The sequence below is a fragment of the Pezoporus occidentalis genome, unplaced genomic scaffold, assembly GCF_034315485.1.
Source record: "Pezoporus occidentalis ecotype Australia unplaced genomic scaffold, CSIRO_AGI_Poc_V1 ctg73, whole genome shotgun sequence".
Lineage (NCBI taxonomy): Eukaryota > Metazoa > Chordata > Aves > Psittaciformes > Psittacidae > Pezoporus > Pezoporus occidentalis.
In genome coordinates, this window is record NW_026916082.1 from 835,900 (window position 1) to 856,526 (window position 20,627).

The 20,627-nt window shown below is 53.6% G+C and overlaps 1 protein-coding gene and 1 long non-coding RNA gene across 4 annotated transcripts in view; one reads left to right on the plus strand and one right to left on the minus strand.

Moving 5' to 3' along the window:
* The first annotated feature begins 4,647 nt into the window (after nt 1-4,647).
* LOC134155109 (uncharacterized) lies at nt 4,648-9,885 on the plus strand. Its single transcript, XR_009961430.1, has 2 exons — nt 4,648-4,938; nt 9,540-9,885. It is a non-coding gene; the product is annotated as an uncharacterized LOC134155109 (long non-coding RNA).
* Nucleotides 9,886-11,256: 1,371 nt separating this feature from the next.
* Nucleotides 11,257-20,627, minus strand: part of CUNH10orf95 (chromosome unknown C10orf95 homolog) — a 174,958-nt gene continuing 165,587 nt past the window's right edge. For 2 of the 3 annotated variants that reach the window (XM_062601944.1, XM_062601943.1), the window contains exon 2: nt 11,257-12,854. In XM_062601944.1, coding sequence (XP_062457928.1) covers nt 12,117-12,791 — 675 coding nt within the window. In that variant the 5' untranslated portion in view covers nt 12,792-12,854 and the 3' untranslated portion in view covers nt 11,257-12,116. Of the gene's footprint in view, nt 12,855-15,983; nt 16,204-20,627 lie in introns of all 3 variants that reach the window. The other variant, XM_062601942.1, reaches the window with a different exon arrangement.

Here is a 20,627-nt window from a genome sequence, read left to right on the forward strand (position 1 = left end):
GACCCATCCTGCTCCAGCTATGCTCAGCACCCAGCCCTGGCAAGGCTCTTTTCAAGCAGGAACATGGCTTTGCCCATCAGGGGATTTAATCCCTGGGGAAATGTCAGCCGTGGGCACAGAGTTTAGGGAGAAGCCCCCAGGGCATTTCTGATGGGGAATAAACTGTAGATACTCATTTGCAGTGCTTTCATTCCTGGAGAAGCTGTTTCCACCCACCCTGATGGCTCCAGCTCCAGCCCTGATGCCTTTCCTCCAACCCTTGTGCCATCCCTGCTGAAAACAGGCTTTTTTGGCATCTGCAGAGGCTGGGGCAGTGTTTAGGTTCTCCAAGCCCTGTATCCTCCTCATAAACTGCTCCTCTGCTAGCCTAAATCCCTGGAGCAGCATCCATTGGGCTAGGGCCACCACCTGCAGACCATCACCCTGAATCCTGCCTCTTTGCTGATACACAGCTTGGAGAGGGGAACCACCCCCAAAAGCCTGCCTGCTTCTGGGAGATGCTGAAAGGCAGTGGCCTGCTTCACTGCTTCTGGGAAGAGCTCAGCTTCCTCGCAGCCGCGCTTGCCTTCGCTTTCACTTCTGCTTCATCAGCTCCGCTTTCCCCACTGGGAAGCCTTCCGATGGAAACCAGCTGATGCTGCCCAGCCGCTGGCCAACGGGAGGCTCCGAAGTAGGGGGGGAGGAAAGGATGCGGCCGTTCCTGTAAGCCTCCCGTGCCGCCCCGTGCCGAGGTAGCGGGAGGAGGGCTCGGCTGGAACTTGCTCAGATGCGAAAGCGTTCGGAGGAGTGACTCAGCCCTGCGGTTTTCCTCCCTTTCTCACCAGCAGATTTGACTCCCAAAGAGCTCCATGGCTGCTGGCAGCAGGGCGAAGGGGCACCCCTGCCTCCCTGTGCCTCCCTCTCCTCAGCCCGGCTCCATCCCACAGGCTCCTTCAGCCCCAACCATCCGTTTTGCTCCCTCTGCAAAGCTATGTGGGGATGGGGAGAGCTGCCAGTATCCGTGGACCAGGGCTGGAGGGGAAACAGGAACCTTGAGGGGAAAAACAACCCAAGAAACTCCCTTCCCCCCCTGCCCCCGACGTGCTTCCTCTGGGGCTACCAGCACGAGGGCGACTGGCTTGTGCTGCTGGAGCATGTTTAGTGGGGAGCTGCGTGGGGTATGTGCTGCCTTCAGCATCTCCTTGGTGGCAGCAGTTGCTCCAGAGGGGTAAATGCCGTGTCTGGTGGTTGAACTCCAATGCATGTCCCTCCTTCATTTCCACTTCTCTCTGTCCTGGTGATTTACGAAGTCTCACCCAGTTTCTATCCATGTGGGGAGAGGGCAGAAGGTCTCAAAGGATGTGAAAATATGGCACAGGAAAACAACAGCCCGGCAGGTGGAAGGGATGCCTGAGCCCAGAGACACAGGCTAAGCAAAACCCTGGCTGTGTTCAGAAAGCTCTGCAGGGGAGAAAGGCAGAGCAAGTCCCTGTGGCAGGAAGATACCTGTTGCTGGCCATGCCTTTGCAGGGGGAGGGTTATTGTGACACTCACTGGTGGATTGAGCTTCTCTGCAGACAGCCGAGCAGCCCGTCCTACCACCCTGGCCCTGAGGCCGCTGATGTGGCCCCTTGGACCTGGAGTTGAAGGATCAGACTCAGCAGACAAGCCAAAGCTGCTCAGCTCTGTCAGGGAGGGCATCTCTATCCTCTTGCTGTCCTGGTTTCGCAGTGGGAAAAGCACCTGCTGAGCCCAAACTGCTTCAAACACCCCATCTTTCATCCCAAGGGCAAGGCTGAAGGATGTGGTTTCCTCCACGTATTACATTTCTCGGCAGAGGAACAGGGGCTTAGTGGAGAGGGAAAAGGAAAGAGGTACAAGAGACAGACACTGAATCATACAAAGCCCGACGTTTGAAGGGGTAGGTCTGGAGATGGGCTGAGCCTCAGCTAGAGCTGAAGCGTGGGATTAGCTCTGTATTAGACACCTGAGGACAACCTTCACTTGAGGAGGGGCTGTTGCTGCTGGCTGGGCACAGGCCTGGATCTGGGCTCCTTTTTGTGCTTCTCTAGTGTCTACTGAAGGGCTGAGCATCCACCATCACCTCACAGCACCTCCAGCCACCGCCTCCCTGCTTTGCACATCCCAGAGCAGCCCCCTGGGATCCCATCTCAATCAGTCCTGGAGCTGAGGAAGCCCTCAGCCCCTTCCAGCCTCAGAGGCCACTGGGACAGCCCCACACTGGTCCCTGTTCCAGAGGCAGCTCCATCAGCTTCCGTCCAAAACCCCGCAGCGCTGTGGGGCTCAAGCACCCGGGAGGTGCACGTCCACCCTTCCCTAAGGCCCCTGGCTGCTTCCAGCAGTAACACTGCACGGTGGTTTAATTGCTGGCTATTTTCTGATCCCTAAATGCACCTTGGTCCTGCGGGCCGGCTTTGTCCGCAGCTGCAGGAGCCTGAAGATACGGCAGGGAAATCGCGCTGCCGTCTCCTCCTGGAGCTGAACGCGGATTGTCTTCCGTGGAGTGAAGCCCCAGCGCTGCGGTGGGCTCTCCCCTCCCCTGCCACAGGACTCCCGAGGGACCCGCGCTCCCGGAGCAGCGAGGCTGCAGGAAACTCCCGCTTCCCCCTGATAAAGGCCAAGCCGCCGCGCTTCCGCAGGGAGCTGGGCCAGGCCTGGCTGCTCCTCGGACTAGGGGAGAACGGGGGAAAACTGGAGAAACAGGGAGTCTCAGCTCAATGTCACAGGGAAGGAATGGGTCCTACTGCAGGGCTGAGCCCCCAGGTCTAATCCCTAAATGCGCCTTGGTCCTGAGGACTGCCTTTGTCCACAGCTGCAGGAGCCTGAAGATACAGCAGGCTCTGCCCAGGAGACCCACATACCTCTGTATGGGGAGGCTCATACCTCTGTTCAGGACACCCACAGAAACTAGGGTCTGGGTGTTCATCCAACTCCAAGCAAACTGCTCCTCCTCTTCCTCCCATTTCTCTTCCTCTCTCAACCTGCATTGTGGGAGCTGGCAAAGCTGCGCACTCCCTTCCTCCCACCTGTGCAGAGTTGGGGGTGCCCTGCTGCCTTCATTATAGCCCATCCCCTTGGCATTGGGCCTGCAGTGGTTTCCCTGTTTGCCCCACTTGTGCCTCTCTTGTGCCTGTTTCTCCCTCTGTTTCCCGGTGGTTTTCCAGCTCTGGAGTGGACTGGACCCTTTCCAGCAGGCAGAGGTATATGGAACCCACCCAGCCTGGATGTGTACATGGATGGGGAACCCAGATGCCAATGGGAATGCTGGGAAGCAGTGGGGGTGCCAGAGTGGTATTGGGAAGGGTAATATTCTCCTGGGGCAAGCCTAATACTAGGGAAGGCATCAGGATTAGCAGAGGGAGACATCTGAGATGGTAAATGTGCATCCAACCCCATCAAGGATGAGTAATGCAGCAGTAGTGGGGACATCAGGTACTGCCGTGACGTTGCAGTGCTGGTCTGGGAAGGGCTGGGGCAGCAGCTAGCGAGGAAGGAGTGAGGAGGGAGCATGGAGACATCTGGGACCGGGAGTGCTGGGTGATGCCTGTGAGGAGGGTGCTGTGCAATGCCCGTGTGGGACCAGGGCAGCCCGGCCTTGAGAAACAGGAGGTATTTCAGCTCCCTGATTCACATGCCAAAGTCCCATCTGGCCCCAAAGTGAAGGAGATGTGGGGCAGAGTGCAGCAGCCACGCAGAGCTGAGGTGCACAGCCAAGCCCACGCCTGGCCTTCCTAAAGCACACCTGAGGCGCTGAACTGGGGATACCCAGCTGGTTTGAGGGGCTGGCAGGGATAAATCTGTGCCTCCAACTCAGCACCTCTGCGGAGCAGCCTTCCAGGTGCTTCCTGCCCCAGGGATTCATGTCAGTCCCCCACAGAGCCACTCTATGAATGTCACCGAAACCCATGGGGGGCAGCTCTCGAGCCCAGCAGCAGTGCTGCAGGCAGGCAGGGGTGCCAAGGCATCTCACCATCCCCTATCAATTCATTTGCCAATTCATCGACTGATCTGTGCAGGAGGAGCCGCAGTGCTCGCCTGCCATCAGCTCAGTGCTGCAGCCTGTGCCAGGGCCCCAGACTCTGGTTTCCAAACCACCGTGGAGGGGAACCCCAGGGACCTGATGTCATTTCTGAGCAAAAACAATGGTTGGGCATTCTCCATGTCTCCGTGTGGAAAGGACGGGAAGAGGATGCTGGTGAATGGGACCTTGGGGAAAAGGAGTCCCGCTTGGACACATGCGCTCACCCCAGCTGGCAAGCGGGTTACCTGCCTGGCCATGATGTCCCAGGGCAACCAGCCCCCTGGCACACTGCTGGGTTGAACACTGGCTGGCACGCTGCCTGGGCCAATAGTGCCTGCTGCTGGCAGGGCTCTGCAGGCTGAGGACAGAGAGCACTCATCACACATGTCAGTGATCCGGGATCATCCCAGCCCTGGCACTGGCACCACAGGCAGAGGGACTACGTTAAAGGAGGAGGTGGATGAGCTTTGGCAGGGTGAGGACAGGATGCGTCTGAGTGCTGAGGGGTGGATTTTCACTCCCAGAGCAGGAGGCTGAGCCACCCTTGGGCTTGTGCTAGGGAAGCAGCACTCAGCACCCCCTCAGGAGGGGGGCACTGGGTGCTGGGCAGCCCAGCACGAGCACGGGGTGCTCCCGGTCATGCCGCAGCTTCCTGGGAAAGCAGCTCCCTCTCCAGCATCCCCCCCTTCCCAGGAAGCAGAGGCTGCTGGGGGCCGCGGCCCTGGCACGGGGGTGCCGGTTGCTCCCTCCCACAGCTTCCCCTTTTCTCAGAAAGCCTGGAAACCAAAGGTGAAAGAAGTGGGTGGAAACTCCGCGCGCTGCCGTCCAGGAAGAGCAGTGACTAAGTCAGCGGCGATATTTAACAGTGCCTCCGGCCCCGCTGCTCGCACTCGCCTCGATGGAGCTGGAGCTGACGGGTGAGTGCCGGGGTCACGCTGCTGCCGTGAGGGAGGGGGTCTGCGCCGGAGCAGGGGGATCGGTGCGGTTGCGTTGTGATTGCTTTGCTGCTGGTGTCCCCGGGGAGCCACAGCCCCGGCGCTGCCGAGGGCAGCTCTCCCCGCATCGAGCAGCGGGAACACGGCTCCTGGCTGCGGGAGGCAGAGAGGATGTGCCAGACCCCACGCGTGGGGCACGAGCATCGTCACTTCTACCCCTGGCTTTTGTGGTTATCTGCAAAGCTGGACCCGTTCTGCTGATAACGTTAAAGGGCAGGGGACGGGAGGCATGGGATTATTCCCGCAAACTTCCTTTCCGGGAAGGCAAAGTGAAACCCCCTGCGTGAACAGCCCAGCCACCGTGCCGGTGTGGCGCCGGTGCCTGGGCAGCACACACTCAACACCACTGCTTGGCCCTGGGCATGTCCTGGCTAATCAGTAACTCCTGGACGCTGCTGCCTTTTAAAGCAGTGAATGGTTAACCACTGAGTGATGGTGGGAGCAGGGTGGGGGTCCCGGCAAGGAAACCACGTCCCTTCCCGGAGCAGCCCCCCCTCCTTCATCTCCCCAGGGAGCGAAGAAGAGGGGAGCTCTCCTGCCTGCCCTGTGTGCCCCATGGGAGGGAGCAAAGGAGAAAGTCAGAAAGTGCTAAATGCGAGCTCAGATGCGCTGCTCTCCGGGAGGTGGGGTTGCCTATGGGTGAACATCTGCTTTCCCATGTCCTCGCATCGCCTCCAGCCAGGCTTGCCATGGGGCAGTGCATTGGTGGGGGCATCTGATGTGCTCCCAGGGCATGGCCGGGCTGCTCTGCTGGGGTATTTTGTCTTTGCTGATAGAATTTCCCCTACTTGTTGTGGAGAAAGGCAATGGGGGGTTTGCAGGGATGACAACGCACCTCACACAGCCTTATGGAGAGGGGGTTGTGGGATATATGGGGCTGGGGGGGGGGGGTGTGCCTCCCTGGGGTGGCTCCTGCAGCAGCAAAATGGGCCTGTGGGTGCTGCCTGGGTCCTCTCCTGCTCACTGCTGGCCATTTCCACTCACTGCTGCCATGGGGCCTTGGAGCCTCCTGCCCCAGGAACAGTGGCTGTGAGTGGCTGCAGGTTACACAGTGCAGCACAGAAAACCCCGCAGCAGCAGCAGCAGCATCTTGCTGGTACCTGCTTGCCTGGGGTGCCTCTTAATTCAGCAGCATTTTTGGGCTGAGGTCAAGAGCCCTGAGGAGCTCTCAACTTTGTGTCTCCTGTGCCGATCTTTTCCGCAGTGCCTGCTCCCGGGCATGTGTGCCAGCTCCAACAAGCCAGCACCTGGCTGCTGGGGTCAGCATCAAGATCCTAAATCCAGACCTGTCCCAGTGGCAAGACAAGCCTTGTACAGGCAGCCACAGAAGGGGATGTGTACCAGAACTAACGTGGGCACCCCTCATGCTCCAAGCCAGGCAGAGAGGAGGGTATCAGCAGCGCAGGGTGCTAAGGGAAGGCAAATCACAGCGGGGCTATGAAACTCCCACCTTCACAACAGCAGCTGGGCTGATGCAATCCTCCCCAGCACTGTGCTGGGGCAGCGGGCTCGCCCCATGGTCAACCCATAGATGAGTGCTGCATCCCGACACCTCCTCAAACAATGTGGGGTTGAGCCAGGTCTGGGCACCTCCACACCAACAAAACAGCCAGCACCCAGATGGGTTCGATCTCCATTCACCCTGGTGTTACCCAGCACCCTGCGCCAGAGCAGAACAGGGCTAGGGATACCCCCTGGCCCTGCCTGGCTGCAGGAACGTGGGGCAAAGCTGGAGATGGGAACACCAAAGAGAGAAGGCAGAGCCCAGAAGTGTGCCTGGCACATGCAATGCGTACAGACATACACGAGCATCCCAGAACCACCATGGAAGCAGCCGCTCTCAAGAAAAGGGGTGGGTCTGGAAGCGGGAGGTTGGGTAGAGCGGTCCCTTTCCCACTGAGTGGGACCCCAGCACCCCTAGAGGGGGGTGGCAGCCTCCTTCACCCTATGGCTGCCTGTGGTGCTGTGCCCATGTTGCTCCCCTTGCCTGTGGCCTCTTGGTCACAGGGGTGCTGTGGATGCCATGTGGTGGGGACGTTGCTTGCAGGAACAGCCAGGAGTGAAAGGAAAGAGCTGGAGCTTGTCTGAGTTTGCATTTCAACCCCTCCTTTCCCAGCTTGGCCCCCATGGGCTTCCCATTGCAGCTGGGTCGAACAGTCTTTTGGCAATGGGGTGCCCCAGCACCCATGGGCAGGATGCCAGCAGTAGCTGCTGGAGCTGTCCCTGCCCCAAGATGGGAGGGCAGGGGCACTGGGCATGGTGGGACACATGCAAGGCAGCCATTGAGCTGTCCCACAGTGCCCCAATATCCACTTCACCTCCGTGGGGCCACAGAGCAGAGGAAAAGGATGACTCCTGAAGCACCATCAGGAGGGCTTGTCACAGTTGCCCCCCATCCTGCTCACCCTGAAACCCTTCCTCTTTCTTTGCAAATCAGCCTATGGAGGAGGATGGGTAGGAAGGCTTTCCCCTCACCTTCACCTTTTGGCTCCTGGAAGCTAAGGCCGGAAGGTGGGTGGCTGGCACTTTGAACAGCATCAATCCTTCAACCCTTTGGTGGTAAATGCCTCAGAGAGGAGTTTTACAGCTTAAAACTTGAAGCACAAAGACTTTTCATGTGTTTAAACACTCAGCAACTGCCGGGTGACCACCCCATGGCCAAGGAGCAGCCCAAAGCATCCCATTCCCTACCACCCATCACAAGCTGATCCCAACCATCTGTAGCACCTCTGGCAGGCTCCTGCCCTGCTCCCTTGCACTGGTGCCTGCCTGCAGAGCAGGGTAAAAGGTGTGGGGGGGGAAGGCTCAGAGTTATTGAAACCCCTCTGACCCACCACTGAGAAACAGCACCGTGCGCAGCCAGTCCTGACCCCAACCACTGGCTGCAGGGTGGGGGGATGCTGTTGTCAGGCTCTGCTTCAACCCATCTCCTTTCACTGCTGCCTGTGGTCCCCAGGGTGTGCTGGGACCTGCAGCCTGGGACCCCACAGCTTCTGCAATGGGGTTTGGCTCCCCTGGGACACCCGTCGGGATGGTGAGTTCACGCTGCCCCAGCTGAACTCGGATTCCCTGCAGATGGATTAAAATAGAGCCCCAGGCCAGCGGTTGAGCAATCCTGGAGCGAGCTCCTCGCACCGACAGTTGCTCGGTGCTTCCCCCATCGCAGTTTCTGCCCGTGCTCCAGTGTGTCATTTCCCGTCTCTTCTGCTGATCCATCAGACCCAAGGGCTCTCCTCCTGCACTGTCAGCCTGAAGGCAAAGGGCTGTAACCCTCTCCCAGCAGTTACTCCTGCCGAAGCCACTCTGAGCCTCTGCAGTCACAACTGTGTTCCAACTATTGCCAAGCCAAAAAAAGGCCTCTCCCTGCCTTCCAGCTATCAGCTCCATCCCCGGGGGAATGGCTTAAAGCTAACAGAGGGGAGATTCGGATTAGACACTGGGAAAAAATTCCTTACCGTGAGAGTGCTGAGGTGCTGGTATAGGATGCCTGGAGAAGCTGTGGCTGCCCCATTCCTGGCAGTGTTCAACACCCTGCTGGACGGGGCTTGAAGCAACCTTGTTCAGTTGAAGATGTCCCTGCCCGTGGCAGGGGGTTGGAACTGGATGAGCTTTAAGGTCCCTTCCAGCCCAAACCAGTCTGGGATTCTATGGAAATGAACATCTGCTGAGGACTGAGGCCGCTCAAATCTGTCACAGCACCTCTGTGGCTGCTCATGGGAGTTCCCGTGTGTCCCCTGAGTCCACCCCTCCATGCACCTGAACTCTGCAGCCCAAACCAGTGCATGGGGGCAGCGGGCAGCAAAGGGCACATGCATAATTGTGGGATACACCAGCCTGAGACTGATCCCTCCCTGGATCCATTCCCCGAGCTGCCTGGAAAAGGCCTTTTGTGGGTTCATTTTAAGCAGCAGAATTGCCCTCTGTCCTTTCCCAGACCCACACAGAGATGCTTCAGTGCACCTTGTGCACCACCCATTGTATCATGAGCTGCACAAACCACTTCCATCTATCAGCTGCTGCCTCCCAGTTCAAGGGGCTCCTATGAGCACTGGTTTCAGCATGAATGGAGCAGAGGGACAGTGCCTGGAAGCACTGGGATGCTCCCACAGGGCTGAGCATTCCACCCCATACAGCTGCACCCCTTTCTCAGATACACATGTGGAAGGAGAGAAGTTTAGGCTAAGGGATGTTTTACTGCAGTGCACAGAGCAAATCTGTAGATGGGACTCCCAATGCATCAATGAATATCAGCCCAAACTGGGAGAAATGGTATTTCTCTTCCAGCTCCAGCAGGTTTACAGAGCTCAGGGCTGACCTGAAGCTTTGCAGCGGCTCCCAATGATAGGACGATACATGGAAGCAGTGGAAAAACTGGCAGCCAACTTGAGCAAAGTTTCCAAGGAAAGCCATGGCTGCGCAGCCCTCTCCTTGCAGCGGCTCGCAGCTGTAAAAGCCTGTGTCAGCACAACGCCTGCACCATCAGAGATATGATGAGCTCTCTCCTATTTTCCCCCCCCTCGCAGATGGAGAACACAGCCGGCTGGGGCCAGGGGAAGCTGACTCGCACTGGCTGCTTGGCTCTGAGAACTGAATTCCATAGGCGTTAAAGCTTCCCAAAATGCCCTATGGATTCAGTTCTGCAGCTGGGCAGCAAATGAGCCTCAATCCTCTAGGAAGAGAATGGGACTGAGAGTTGCTCCTTCACAGAGACCAGAGTATGGATGGAGGTGAGTTGTGGGCACCATGGGAAAACCACTCAAGGCAGTGGCAGTTTGTATCAGGCTTTCTCTCAACCCCCACTACAAAATGCTTTCTTCCATCTGGAAGTGAAATGGCACTTGGGACAACAAATGCGTTGCTACCTCCTGATGTACTGCATGCGATTGTAAGCCTCTGCTAAAAATACACAGTCGGAACAACAGCCTGGGTGTGCCCAGCCATCTCCTGTTCAGAGTCCGGGCAGCAAAATCAAACAAAGCTATGCAGAAGATAAACAGGGAAGGATGGGTAAAGCTAAGAGTTGTGCCTGCTCTCTACCCACAGGCTCCAGAGATGTCTACTGTAACACAGTGCAAAGCTGCACAGGAATTTATTGGCTGGAGGAGTGGCTTTTAGGATAGATTATGCAGGTCCTGGTAAGTTACATAGCACCTGCTTATCACCATAGGGCAGATCCCATGCTCCCCTTCACCTCACCTGGAAGAGCTGGTTTGCATCTGCTCCAGGATCCCAGCTAAAGCAGCCCCTTCCCAACACCCTTCTCATGGTAGACAGCATGCAGCTGACAGCCCAAGCTGTACCCTGAACCAGACACAGAGAACAGGGGGAAAGCTGCTTCCAGCACCCCAGCAGAGCACTGCACTGCCTGGACAAGGATCCAGTGCACAAACTACCGATGCAACACTACTGCCTGTAGGAGCAGTTGCTGCTGCTAGAAGGACAGGAAGTACAACACCCTGCAATGCTGTGCTGCAGCAATACAGCTGCAGACCAGGACATCTAACTGCACATCTCCACCTGGGCAAGATGCTCTGCTTTGCCAAGGGGGATAAAGAGACAGGAATTGCTTTTTTCCTATGCTGGATAACTAAAGGTGTAGCTGATCAGCCACCAGTCATTAGTGGAGGCCTTTTCCAGCCCATTCAACAAGTCTTGCAGCCACTCTTGCAACACAGCTAAACAGTGTCAGTTTGGTCTGAGGTTTCTGCAGCAGTTTTTCTGGTTCAGCCCTCTTGCAGCTTTATCTGGCAGCAGAATTAACCCCTTTCCAAGAAGCTGATGGGTGAAGGGGAAATTCAGATAGTTGACGAGACAAATTGTTGCATTAGTTTTAGAAAATCCACTTGCTTTGACTTTATAGCAACTCAGACCCTCCAGAGCTAAGTTCACCCGCACAGGCTCTCTCCTTTGCTTTGCAGACCAGGAGCACACATTTCCCTCCTGCATTATTAGGCCCTTCTCCCATATGGCATGTCAGGGGGAGATTACAAGGGGACAGAGCAGACCTGTTTCTCCTGTACACTCCAGAAAGTCCCTACTAGTCCCCAAAGATGAAACTGTCAGGCAACAAACTAGGGCGAGGTAGGGTACTGCCAAGCACTGCAAGCAAAATAACCCACCATAGGTGGGCAAGAGCCATGTCAAACCCATCCCTAACTCTGCGAAAGGGTGTCAGACCAATTTGCAGGTTGTTCACAGGAGAGATAGCTGCCAGGCAGCTAAAAGCCAGGGATATAACACTTTTGCATTTGAAATTTTTATTATTTATAATCATTTAAAAGGTACAGAAGTTTGCAAGTCAGACCCAGCCCCTCACAGCCCTCCAGGTTTCAAGCACAACTCTGAAGTCCACCCTTCCAAGAGACCAAGCTGTGAAAGTGCTGTGGTTCACAACTCCAGTAAATCTCACTGGACAGCCAGCACCTCTAGCCAGAGCTGAGGGAGACCCAGAGGAGGGTCTCAGCAGTGATTTCAACAAGGACACATGGCCAGGAGAACCAAGCACCAGGTTACCAAATATAAGAGGATGGGGACACCAGGATCTTCTGCCAGCATGTAAGGAAATGTTGCGTACAGGCATTACACAGTGATTAAGTACAATGGAATGGTCATAAACAGCAGTGACAAGACATGCAAATATTTGCTCTTTGCAGTGTTCAAGAACCCCTTTCTCCTCGGGGACTTGCACTGTCCCGAGCCTGGACGAAACCCCACTTTGATCTTACTGAGTGCCAGGAAAGGAGCCAGCTTCCAGGACATTCCCTTGCACGGAGTAGGAAGAGGCTGAAGTTTTCTGATGAAGGGCTGCTGCCTGGAGATCCCCCCACCAGACTGTGACCGCACAACCAACCAGTGGAAATCAAGCTCTCATTTCAAAGCCACAACCAAAGAGGTGATCTGACAGACAAGTGCCACGTGGTTTCTTCACAGGGCAGGCATTGTGCAAAGTGTAAAGTTGCCATAAGCTTGTGAAGGATGGGGAGCAGTTAAAAGCCAACAGGGGTGGTGGCATTCATTGCTTGTGCTACTTGCCAGCTGCACCAAGAACAGCTGCCAACTGGTTTCCAAAAGGGCCCTGAGGCATTGGGTGATGGACTACATCAATGTCTCTGTTTCTTTTTCTTCTTACTGTTCCGGTCCTCACTGCTGTCATCTGCCTCACTGGCACTGGGGGTCACAGCCTGCTGGATAACTTTCTTTTCCACTGCATATTCCTGCTCTCCTACCTTGGGGTCCCCCTTCACCAAGAACTCCCCTTTCCTGTAGGTTATGGAGACGCTGGTACGTGGGTAGGTGCCATAAACCCTTCGGAGATCATCCTTCACAAATGCTGGGAGATCTTTCCTTGGTCCAAACACCTTTCCAAGCTTCCCCCATTGAAGTTCTCCTCTCATTGTGAAGCCTTCTGGCCATGTATCACGATACTGATCTGACCTCTGGTAGGCAGCATAGGGATTGTAGTTTGCATAGGGATGGTAGAGAGGGATAGGGACCATGGGAGGGAAGTGCCAGGCGTAGTAGGGATGGAAGTAGGGACGGGAGGCACCATAGAGATGGTGATACTCCACCTGACCTCCCTCATAGTCAGGGTGGCTGTTCCGGTCCACCACAAAGGTGATGGGTCGGCTGTAGAAGCTGTGCATGTGGATGGGAGGGAACATCACAGGGCTGGTCATGTCTTCTGCTCTCCCAGTCCGCAGTGGTGGGTAGGCGAAGGCAGAAGGTGGGGTCACGGCTGGGTAATACTCCCGTGGCACAAAGCCAGACTGGTACATGGTACAGGAGCTGGGGTTTTACACAAGGGATGTTTCTGCAGAACAGTTGCCGAGTCTTAAAAGCTGTGAGGGGAAGAGAAGCAATTTACATTGGTTATATACATTCCAGAACGAGGCTGAATAGGGAGATACGCTTAGCAGCACTGTAAGGATACCAACTAATAAAAGATGCTCCCTGCATCTGCAGCTTGCAGGGCAGTAACATGCCAAGAACAAGCAGAGCCTTATTGCCAGTGACTGCCCGATAGCTGCTCAGCAGGACTCATCATTTAACCCACCCAGATCTCACAGTTACAAGAGTGGGAACCAGCTGGCATAGAAACCACTGGGGGCAGAAGAGATGGCCCCACATCCTTGTGACACATCTGCACTGCTGGGAAGCAGCAAGACAGGCTTCAAGAAGCTGGAGACCCTTGAGCAGGCATACAAATGGGGAAGGCGAACACCAGTGAAAGAGGTTTTGTTTTCCAGCTAAGAGGAAAGAGGACACAGCCCAGCCCTGCTGCAGTAACTTCATGTCCTTGCCCAGACAGCAAGATCTTCAACTAAAAAAAGCAAGCTTCAACCGTGCTCCACTCTCCCCATCCTCCCAAAGCACTCCTACGACACAATCAGCAAACAAGAGCTGCATCTGCTTTGTTTCTAAAGCAAAATCCAGCTGCATCTACATTTCCTCTGACGAAGTTCTCATGTAAAAGCATCTCACTGCAGTCTCACTATTTATCATTCACATTTAAGTGTGCATTTACCTTGAGAAACTCTGACCCACAGCCGAATTTGTTCCTAGCCTGCCCTCACCAGACAATCCAAGCATCCTCCAGGGCATTAAGCCATGTCCTCCCCGTGACTCATTATCCTCTCCCCAAGGGCAGGAAGGAAAGCTGTACATAACATTGGGTTTTTTAAAGAAACTTTGCTACCAGAGACAGGAAAAGTCCATGCACAGAACTAAACCAAGTTGTTGTCCCCATTCCCCCTCAACCCCCCACTTTAGATCCTTCAGCCTCTTTCTGCTACAGCCTTAACTATACACTTGCCTCTCGCAAGTGTTAACCAAGATGGTGAAACTCATCCCTCAGCTCTGTGCTTTCCCCTAGCCTAACAGGAAATTTGGCAGTCCCCTAATAACCTGCCTGCCACAAGCAATGCTGGGTACTACACAATGGAGGTTGTTCTTGTCCCTTGAGGTTCATAATCCGCACTAGCTCAAGCCTGCTTTTGCCATGGGTGCAGACCTCCAAGTCTAACCCTGCAGAAGAGAACAGCACTAGAGTATTTAAACAAGACCAGGCAGTACCCAGTACCCTTAAACCAGACTTGCAGCCTAGCAGCAAAGCCCATCATAACCATCACATCCTCAAACAGGAGGAAAGGAAAAGTTTACAACCTACTTCATTTAGAGCCATTACAAAAAAAGTAGAGGCTGAAACAGCTTCCAGGCAAATCAAATTTAACTGGGGTCTCCCCAGCTCATTAGCAGGTTGGGAAGGAGGAGAGCAGGTACTGTGATATTTCCTGCATTTAGCCCAGCTTACAACAGAGCATAGCTCAGGCACTCACTGGGCAAGGACAGGGCTGGGCTCTTCTCTAGGCTTGAGGGCTCCTAAACATCTCTTCCTAAATTTGCCTGACTGCTCAGAAAAGGTTGAGAGCTGAGCCTCCTGCAGCTCCACTGCACCCTGTTTGAGCACACCTCATTATACCTTTATTGAGAGGACACCATTAGCTACCTCCCTAACAACTTGCCTGCCTAACTTGCTCAGAGCCACCACAGAAATCCAGGGGGATATTGTGTGTCAATAGCAGCATGAGGTGGGTAAATGGAATAAAATGATCTTCTTAAAAACCACCCTCAGTGCCTCTTTTAATCCAGTTCAGCCCTGCATCCCTACCGAGAGCCACAGGATCACTTCCATGGACCCTTTGTGTTTCAGAGCAAGTGGTCTGTACAGAGCACATAGCTATTGCAGCCATTGAGGGGAAACAAAGCAAGCCCAGCTTGCCCCTCTTGCTTCATGCCTGTTTAAGACAGCCCTGGAGAAGCTGTTCTCTCATGTAGTCGATCACCACCAGCTCTTGCTCCAAAGCTACAGATGGTCCATCTACCATCTGCTGTTGCACGCTGCATCAGTGCTCACAGTTCTCCCGTGCAGTTGCAGAAGGGTGACAGGCCATGTTAATCACTCAGGTTCCAGCACCAAGACAGCCCAAGCACTACTATTAATTGCTTTCATTTTGCACTGGGAAAAGATAAGGGGAACAAGCTGGTGGCTCAGCCAGGCAGGATGGCCCACAAGAGGAAGCAAACTGAAGAGGTAAGAGGGGGAATGAGATGAGGATTAAGCAGGGCTGGGAGTGCTCCAGGGCAGCATTGTCACATGCCTGACCACAGAAGTGCAGACATATCCCTGGAAGCAGATCACCCCAGAGGAGGGTGTTGACAGCAGACATAGTGTAGACAGCACTTCACAGCCCCAGAGGGAGAGTGCAAACCCACCAGGGCAAGCCTTGGCTCTGTGCTGGGGCTCTGGCTGCCTGATGCTGCCCAGTCCCTGCTGCTCCCCAGCACTGAGCTCTCCCCCATACCCAAGCACCAGATCTCTCAGGATTGACCCAAGAGAGGCTTACCTTCACAAGCACAAGGGGACAAATCCCAGCTCCTGGCTTGCAGGGCACAGCACTGCTCTGAAGTATTAGGTGTGTTACAACAAGGTTTTGGTATGCAGGAGGCACAAGGCTCCTGCCTTGCCCCTCCAGAGCTGCAGCCTCTTGCTCCCAGAGGCTGACAACATTGTTTACCCCACCATTACACCAGTGCCTATCATTCATATTAACCATCAGGCTTGCTTCCACTCCCAAGGCAGGTTTTGGGAGACCACAGGTGGAGCAAATTCCTGCTAGACAACGTTGGGCTGAACTGCAGTGTGACAAATCCATGCATACAGGGGTAGAGGGCTTTGAGAGCACCAGTACCAGCTTGCCTGGTCCTGTCAAATGCTCACTGGGAAGTGAAAGCAGGCAGTGCTTCAGGGAAAACGGTTTGGCAGGAAGGTGATCTTCTGTAGGGCCATCTGATGGCCAGAAGGCATCAAAAGCCAGATACTTAAGCAAAACAAGCCCCAGACACTAACATTACCTAGTGGTACCCCTTAAGGAAAGGGTCCATCCCCCAAATCTCTCCTTCCTCTTTACCTGCTCCTGTTTCTCCAGTGCCAGCAGCCAGAAGCTGCCCTGGCTTTGGAAGCAAGCATCCAACAGCATCAATCCCCCCAGCTCTTCAGGAGCAACTGTAGGGCCAAAGAGGAGATCCTGGCTGACTTGTTTCCTCAGGCTACCATCCACTTTCTACCCTTGCTCCAATTTCAAGCTCTGCTATGCCTTCTGAAACATCACCATATCCATTGCCTGGCACCTGAGCAGGAAAGGGCAAAACAGTCCTTAGAGCTTTAGCTCTGCTAAATGCCTCTCTGGTCCCAGAGCCACAGCCATCCATTCCTATACACCAGCTCCCTCATGGCACAGACTGAAAGGGTGGCTGGGCAGGCAGCACACTGTGCCTGGGAACCAAGCCTCACCAGCCTGGGCACTGGAGCTGTGGTTGCTAGCGGGGAGTAACAACAGACCAACCCAATAAGAAACAAGGCAGCCTCTGCCTTCAAGCCTTTCCAGCAGTTTTAACCTTGCTGGAAAAGGGTTCAATCCCACTTGGCTGGAGCTGAATGAGAAGCCAGGCAGCAAATAAAGAGGAGAGAACTCAGAAGAGGGTCACAGCCAGCTGAAATGAGATCTTCATCTCTGCTTGGTGAGAACATGATACTTCAGACTCTCCCCAGAGCAATTCCCTCACCCATGCCCAGCCATCTGGCAGGGCCTCTCCCTCCTCACACGTCTTGGTGAGAGTCAAGGAGGCTGACACTACAGCTCCCAAAATACTTGATCTGCCCAGAAAAGCATGCTTCAGAGCCAGCTGACCCAGACAGAGTTGCTAAGGAGCAGTCAAGCAATGTTTGCAACACAAAACCAGCCAGTACACTTGATAGCTCAAGTAGAGAGCAGATTCTGTTTCACCACTCAATTACACACTTGCTACAGGTGAATCCACCACTAGTTAATGCCTAATACTGTTAATGGCTTTTCTAGTATCTAAAGCAGCAGAAATTACTTGCTAGCATTAGAAAAACATGGGTTTGCTGGACATGTCTCAAGGCAGTAAAGCTTTACTGTCACCCAAGCTAGCTTCAAATCCAGGGAGCTTTCTGATTACCTGGTCATGGAGCACAAAGCCCACTGTGAGCCACAAAAAACAGGAAAGTGTAAATATTTGAGTACATGTCAGACTGCACATTCTCTGGCAGAGAGATTGAAGCGATCCTGACTACAGGACGGCACAGACCAACATACACAGTGTGCCACAGTATCCAAGTGTGAAACTTCATACAAGTATCTTATGTCTGGAGATCATTTTCACCAAGGCCAACAGTTCAGAAGTGTCACCAAGTCTTCTGTCCACCTGAAGCAGCAACTCATTAGCTGTGTCCTCAGGTCAGGCTGGCAGCTTGAAATGGTTTGGATGCTTCCTTGGGAAGCATACTGAAAGCCAACACAACTTTAAAAGCATTGGGCCCACAGAAGAGCACATTCCCACTTATTTTACTCAAATAATCAACCAAGACTATTCTTGCCTCATGCCACTGCCCTGTGATCAGCTGCTAAACAGGGAGATCCCATTAAGTCACCTTTTCCTCTCCACTGTTCCAGCACCCAAACTTTCAGACTCTTCTTTCCATCTTTCCTTCTGCCCTGCTCTCCCCATCCCACAAAAACCACAGATCTGTTGCTACTGCTCTGTAGCAACTCCCAAGGGTACAGGGATAAATACTGAAAAAGCAACATTTCCCCTAACCAAGGGGATGAAGAAATGATGAGTTATTTCCAGTTAGTCTCCCCATTTTGAGCAGGCTCTGCATAACTGTCACCCTCTGACAAAGCCCTGGCAAAGGCCTCCCTTGGAAAAAAAAAAAGCTTCCAGGAGTGCTTTGGAAGAGAGAGGTTAAAACTGAACATACTCATCGAGCTAAGGTTTGTCTTCCACAGCTCCAGTGCCAGAGTCAGACACACATCCAGCATCCAAGTAGCTGGAGATAGCACATGGGAGCAGATCACAAAGAGGTTTCTTACTTTTCCTTATCACTTCCATTCCCACTATTCCCAACATAAAATCAGGCTCTGTTTGAGGTCTTTAAGAAAAAGACACCCAGGAGAAGATTCCCAAGTCCTTCTTGGGGAGGTGGGAGAGTGGCACAGAAAGCCATGCAGTACAACACAATCGCTTCAATCCTCTCCAGCCAGTAAATATCCTTAGGACAGAGGCACTGGCTGTCTTCCTAAAAGGGATGCTTTCCCTCAGCAAGACGTGCCTGGCAGCAACACAGAAATTCAAGGAAAGTGCAATAGCTGGGTCATTTCAGGACTTTATCTTTACGTATGGGAGCAGCTTCCCACACCAATGCCACTTAATCATGGAAGCATTTTGGATCTCTCAAGGTAAAGCAGCACCACAGGTTTTTGATGCAATCTCCCAGACAAAAGCAAACCCACAATGTTCCAGCAAAGCACTCTGAAGAGTTAAATACTTCCACAAGAGATTACTACATCATACCTAGTACAACAGGGTGACACAAGGCAGTAGCCGATTACCAGCAGTAGCAACCAAGGCTGCAGAGAACAGGTCTTGATTTTTTAAAGTCGGCCACAATCCAAGGGGAGGGTTGACCTCTTGGAAGAAACAAGGTCTTGCAGCATCAAGAAAGGGAGAGATGCTGCATGGTGGGCTGAGATGAAGTTTCTGCCACACTCCTGCTCACACACTGCACCCCTCCAGCCTCTCCAGTGGCCCAGAGCACAGCCTGGACCAGAACAGCAGCCTGCCAGCTCCCACACTGGGATAGCATAGCAGGAGGCCAGGAGGAACAATCTGCTTCACACTTGAACCTCAAGTGCCACCATGGCCACAGGTTTGTGTGGACAATTCATGTCACAGTGCACATAGCAACAACCTGCTTCCTGCAGGCAGAGCTGGCACTGCATACCAGGAGCTGGTTACACACCAGTGTCTCCTTACACTGATCCTCTTAGATATTTGTAGATGGAAAGTTTGGCAAAGCAGGAGAACACAGCCTCTGCTTCTCAGAAAAAGGAGTGAGGCTATTTGCCATCCCTTGTACTGTCTAGTGGTAACATGTAAAGAAAGGTAACCAATACTGAAAGGAGCTTGAAAACAGCCCACAAGAAAGAAAAGGGCTTTGCAGACAAGAGCAGGAACTTCAAATGAAAGCAATGACACCACGAAGAGCAGCAAAAGCTACATGGTGGAAAGGTTTTGAGAGAGATTAAAAGCAGAGATTAGTAGAAACAGGAGAAACCCACCAATCCACACAGGTCTGTGTTTTTATTAAAAGGGAAAACACAGAAGTTATTTTGGTGGGATCGAAGCAGCAGATGAAGATGGCTGTAAGGCCCCCATTTGTCCCCAGGGTGAGGAGCTGGACAGGAACAGCAGCTGAGGGGTGACACCTCACTTTGGCAGCAGGATAAGCAGCCCAAGTTTCCAGAGCAGACCAATTCCTTCACTCATTCATCCCTGAAGCTAGCAAAAGATTAAGCTCTGAACACAGCTGAGGAGCCAGGAACAGCCCAAGCTGCAGGGCACCAGTATGCAGGCTTTGTAGAGTGTAAAAATGCTGTTCTATAAGGCTTTTCAGCCAGGAAGCAGCATGTTTGCTCCTCTGAGTGGAGCAACTGGTGTAGAAGGCAGCCTGAAAGCAGCCTCATCCCCTCCGCACACCATTCACTCAGTCAGAGGAATTCCCCAGCAACACTGGGGATCTGACCCTACTTCCCCCCACACCACAGGGGGGACCTATCCATCAGTAACTACTTCAGTGTTGAGATTCTTACAGCTGCCCAAGCCAACTGAAAAGATACCATGAGCACAGCTGTTACCAGAGCTCCTTTTGTGATGGACAGCCTAGAAGGCCTCAGATACCAACTCCCTCTCCAAGAGGTGGGCTTGGGACCACTCCCAGCTCTTGCTGCATAAACACCCCATCAGCCAAGGGGGAGGCTTTAACTTCTTCATCCAGAAGACTCCAGTCCTCACCCTGCTTCTACTAGTGCAACACAAAGAGAAGAGCTCCAACTGGCACTGTAAACTGCAGAAATAGCAGTTAATGCGTATTACAGTCAGTCACCCCTTATAAAGGCACTTTGAAGGGGGAGTGAATCTGTTTCAGCTATTCAAAGCAGCAGTCCCAGAAAGCACTGAAATCCGGTTTGGGTCTGGCATCTATTTCCAAGGTCTGTGAAATAGCCTAGACTCTGTACGAGGTCAAAACACAAGGAAAAGCCCTAGTCATCACAGAGCAAGTCTTCACTTGACTATCTAAAAACCACCCCCTGCATAACTCTGCTTAAATAGCAGTCAAAACACAACTCAGTGGTGACAGAGAGGTTTGGAGCAGCTACTTCTCCTCTCGCTGCAGCTGCTGAATAACACAGTAGGTCTGAAATGGCTGCACTGCCAAGAATAAGACATGGTGAGTGTTACCACAGGGTGACTGCATCAGCAGGCAGGGCACTGGAAACCACCCTGCCTGACACCATCACCCCTTCAGCCTCTCCCTGGGCCCAGATGGCTGCTGCACCAAGGTCTAGATTCTGGACACACTCCAAGCTTTCTCCTTTCTTGACTTGTCCTGCTTTCAGCACAGCCCAGCTTCTGCGTTATTATAGCTCCCACCACCAGTCTCATCTTCCTAATAACCACTGTAGGCACCC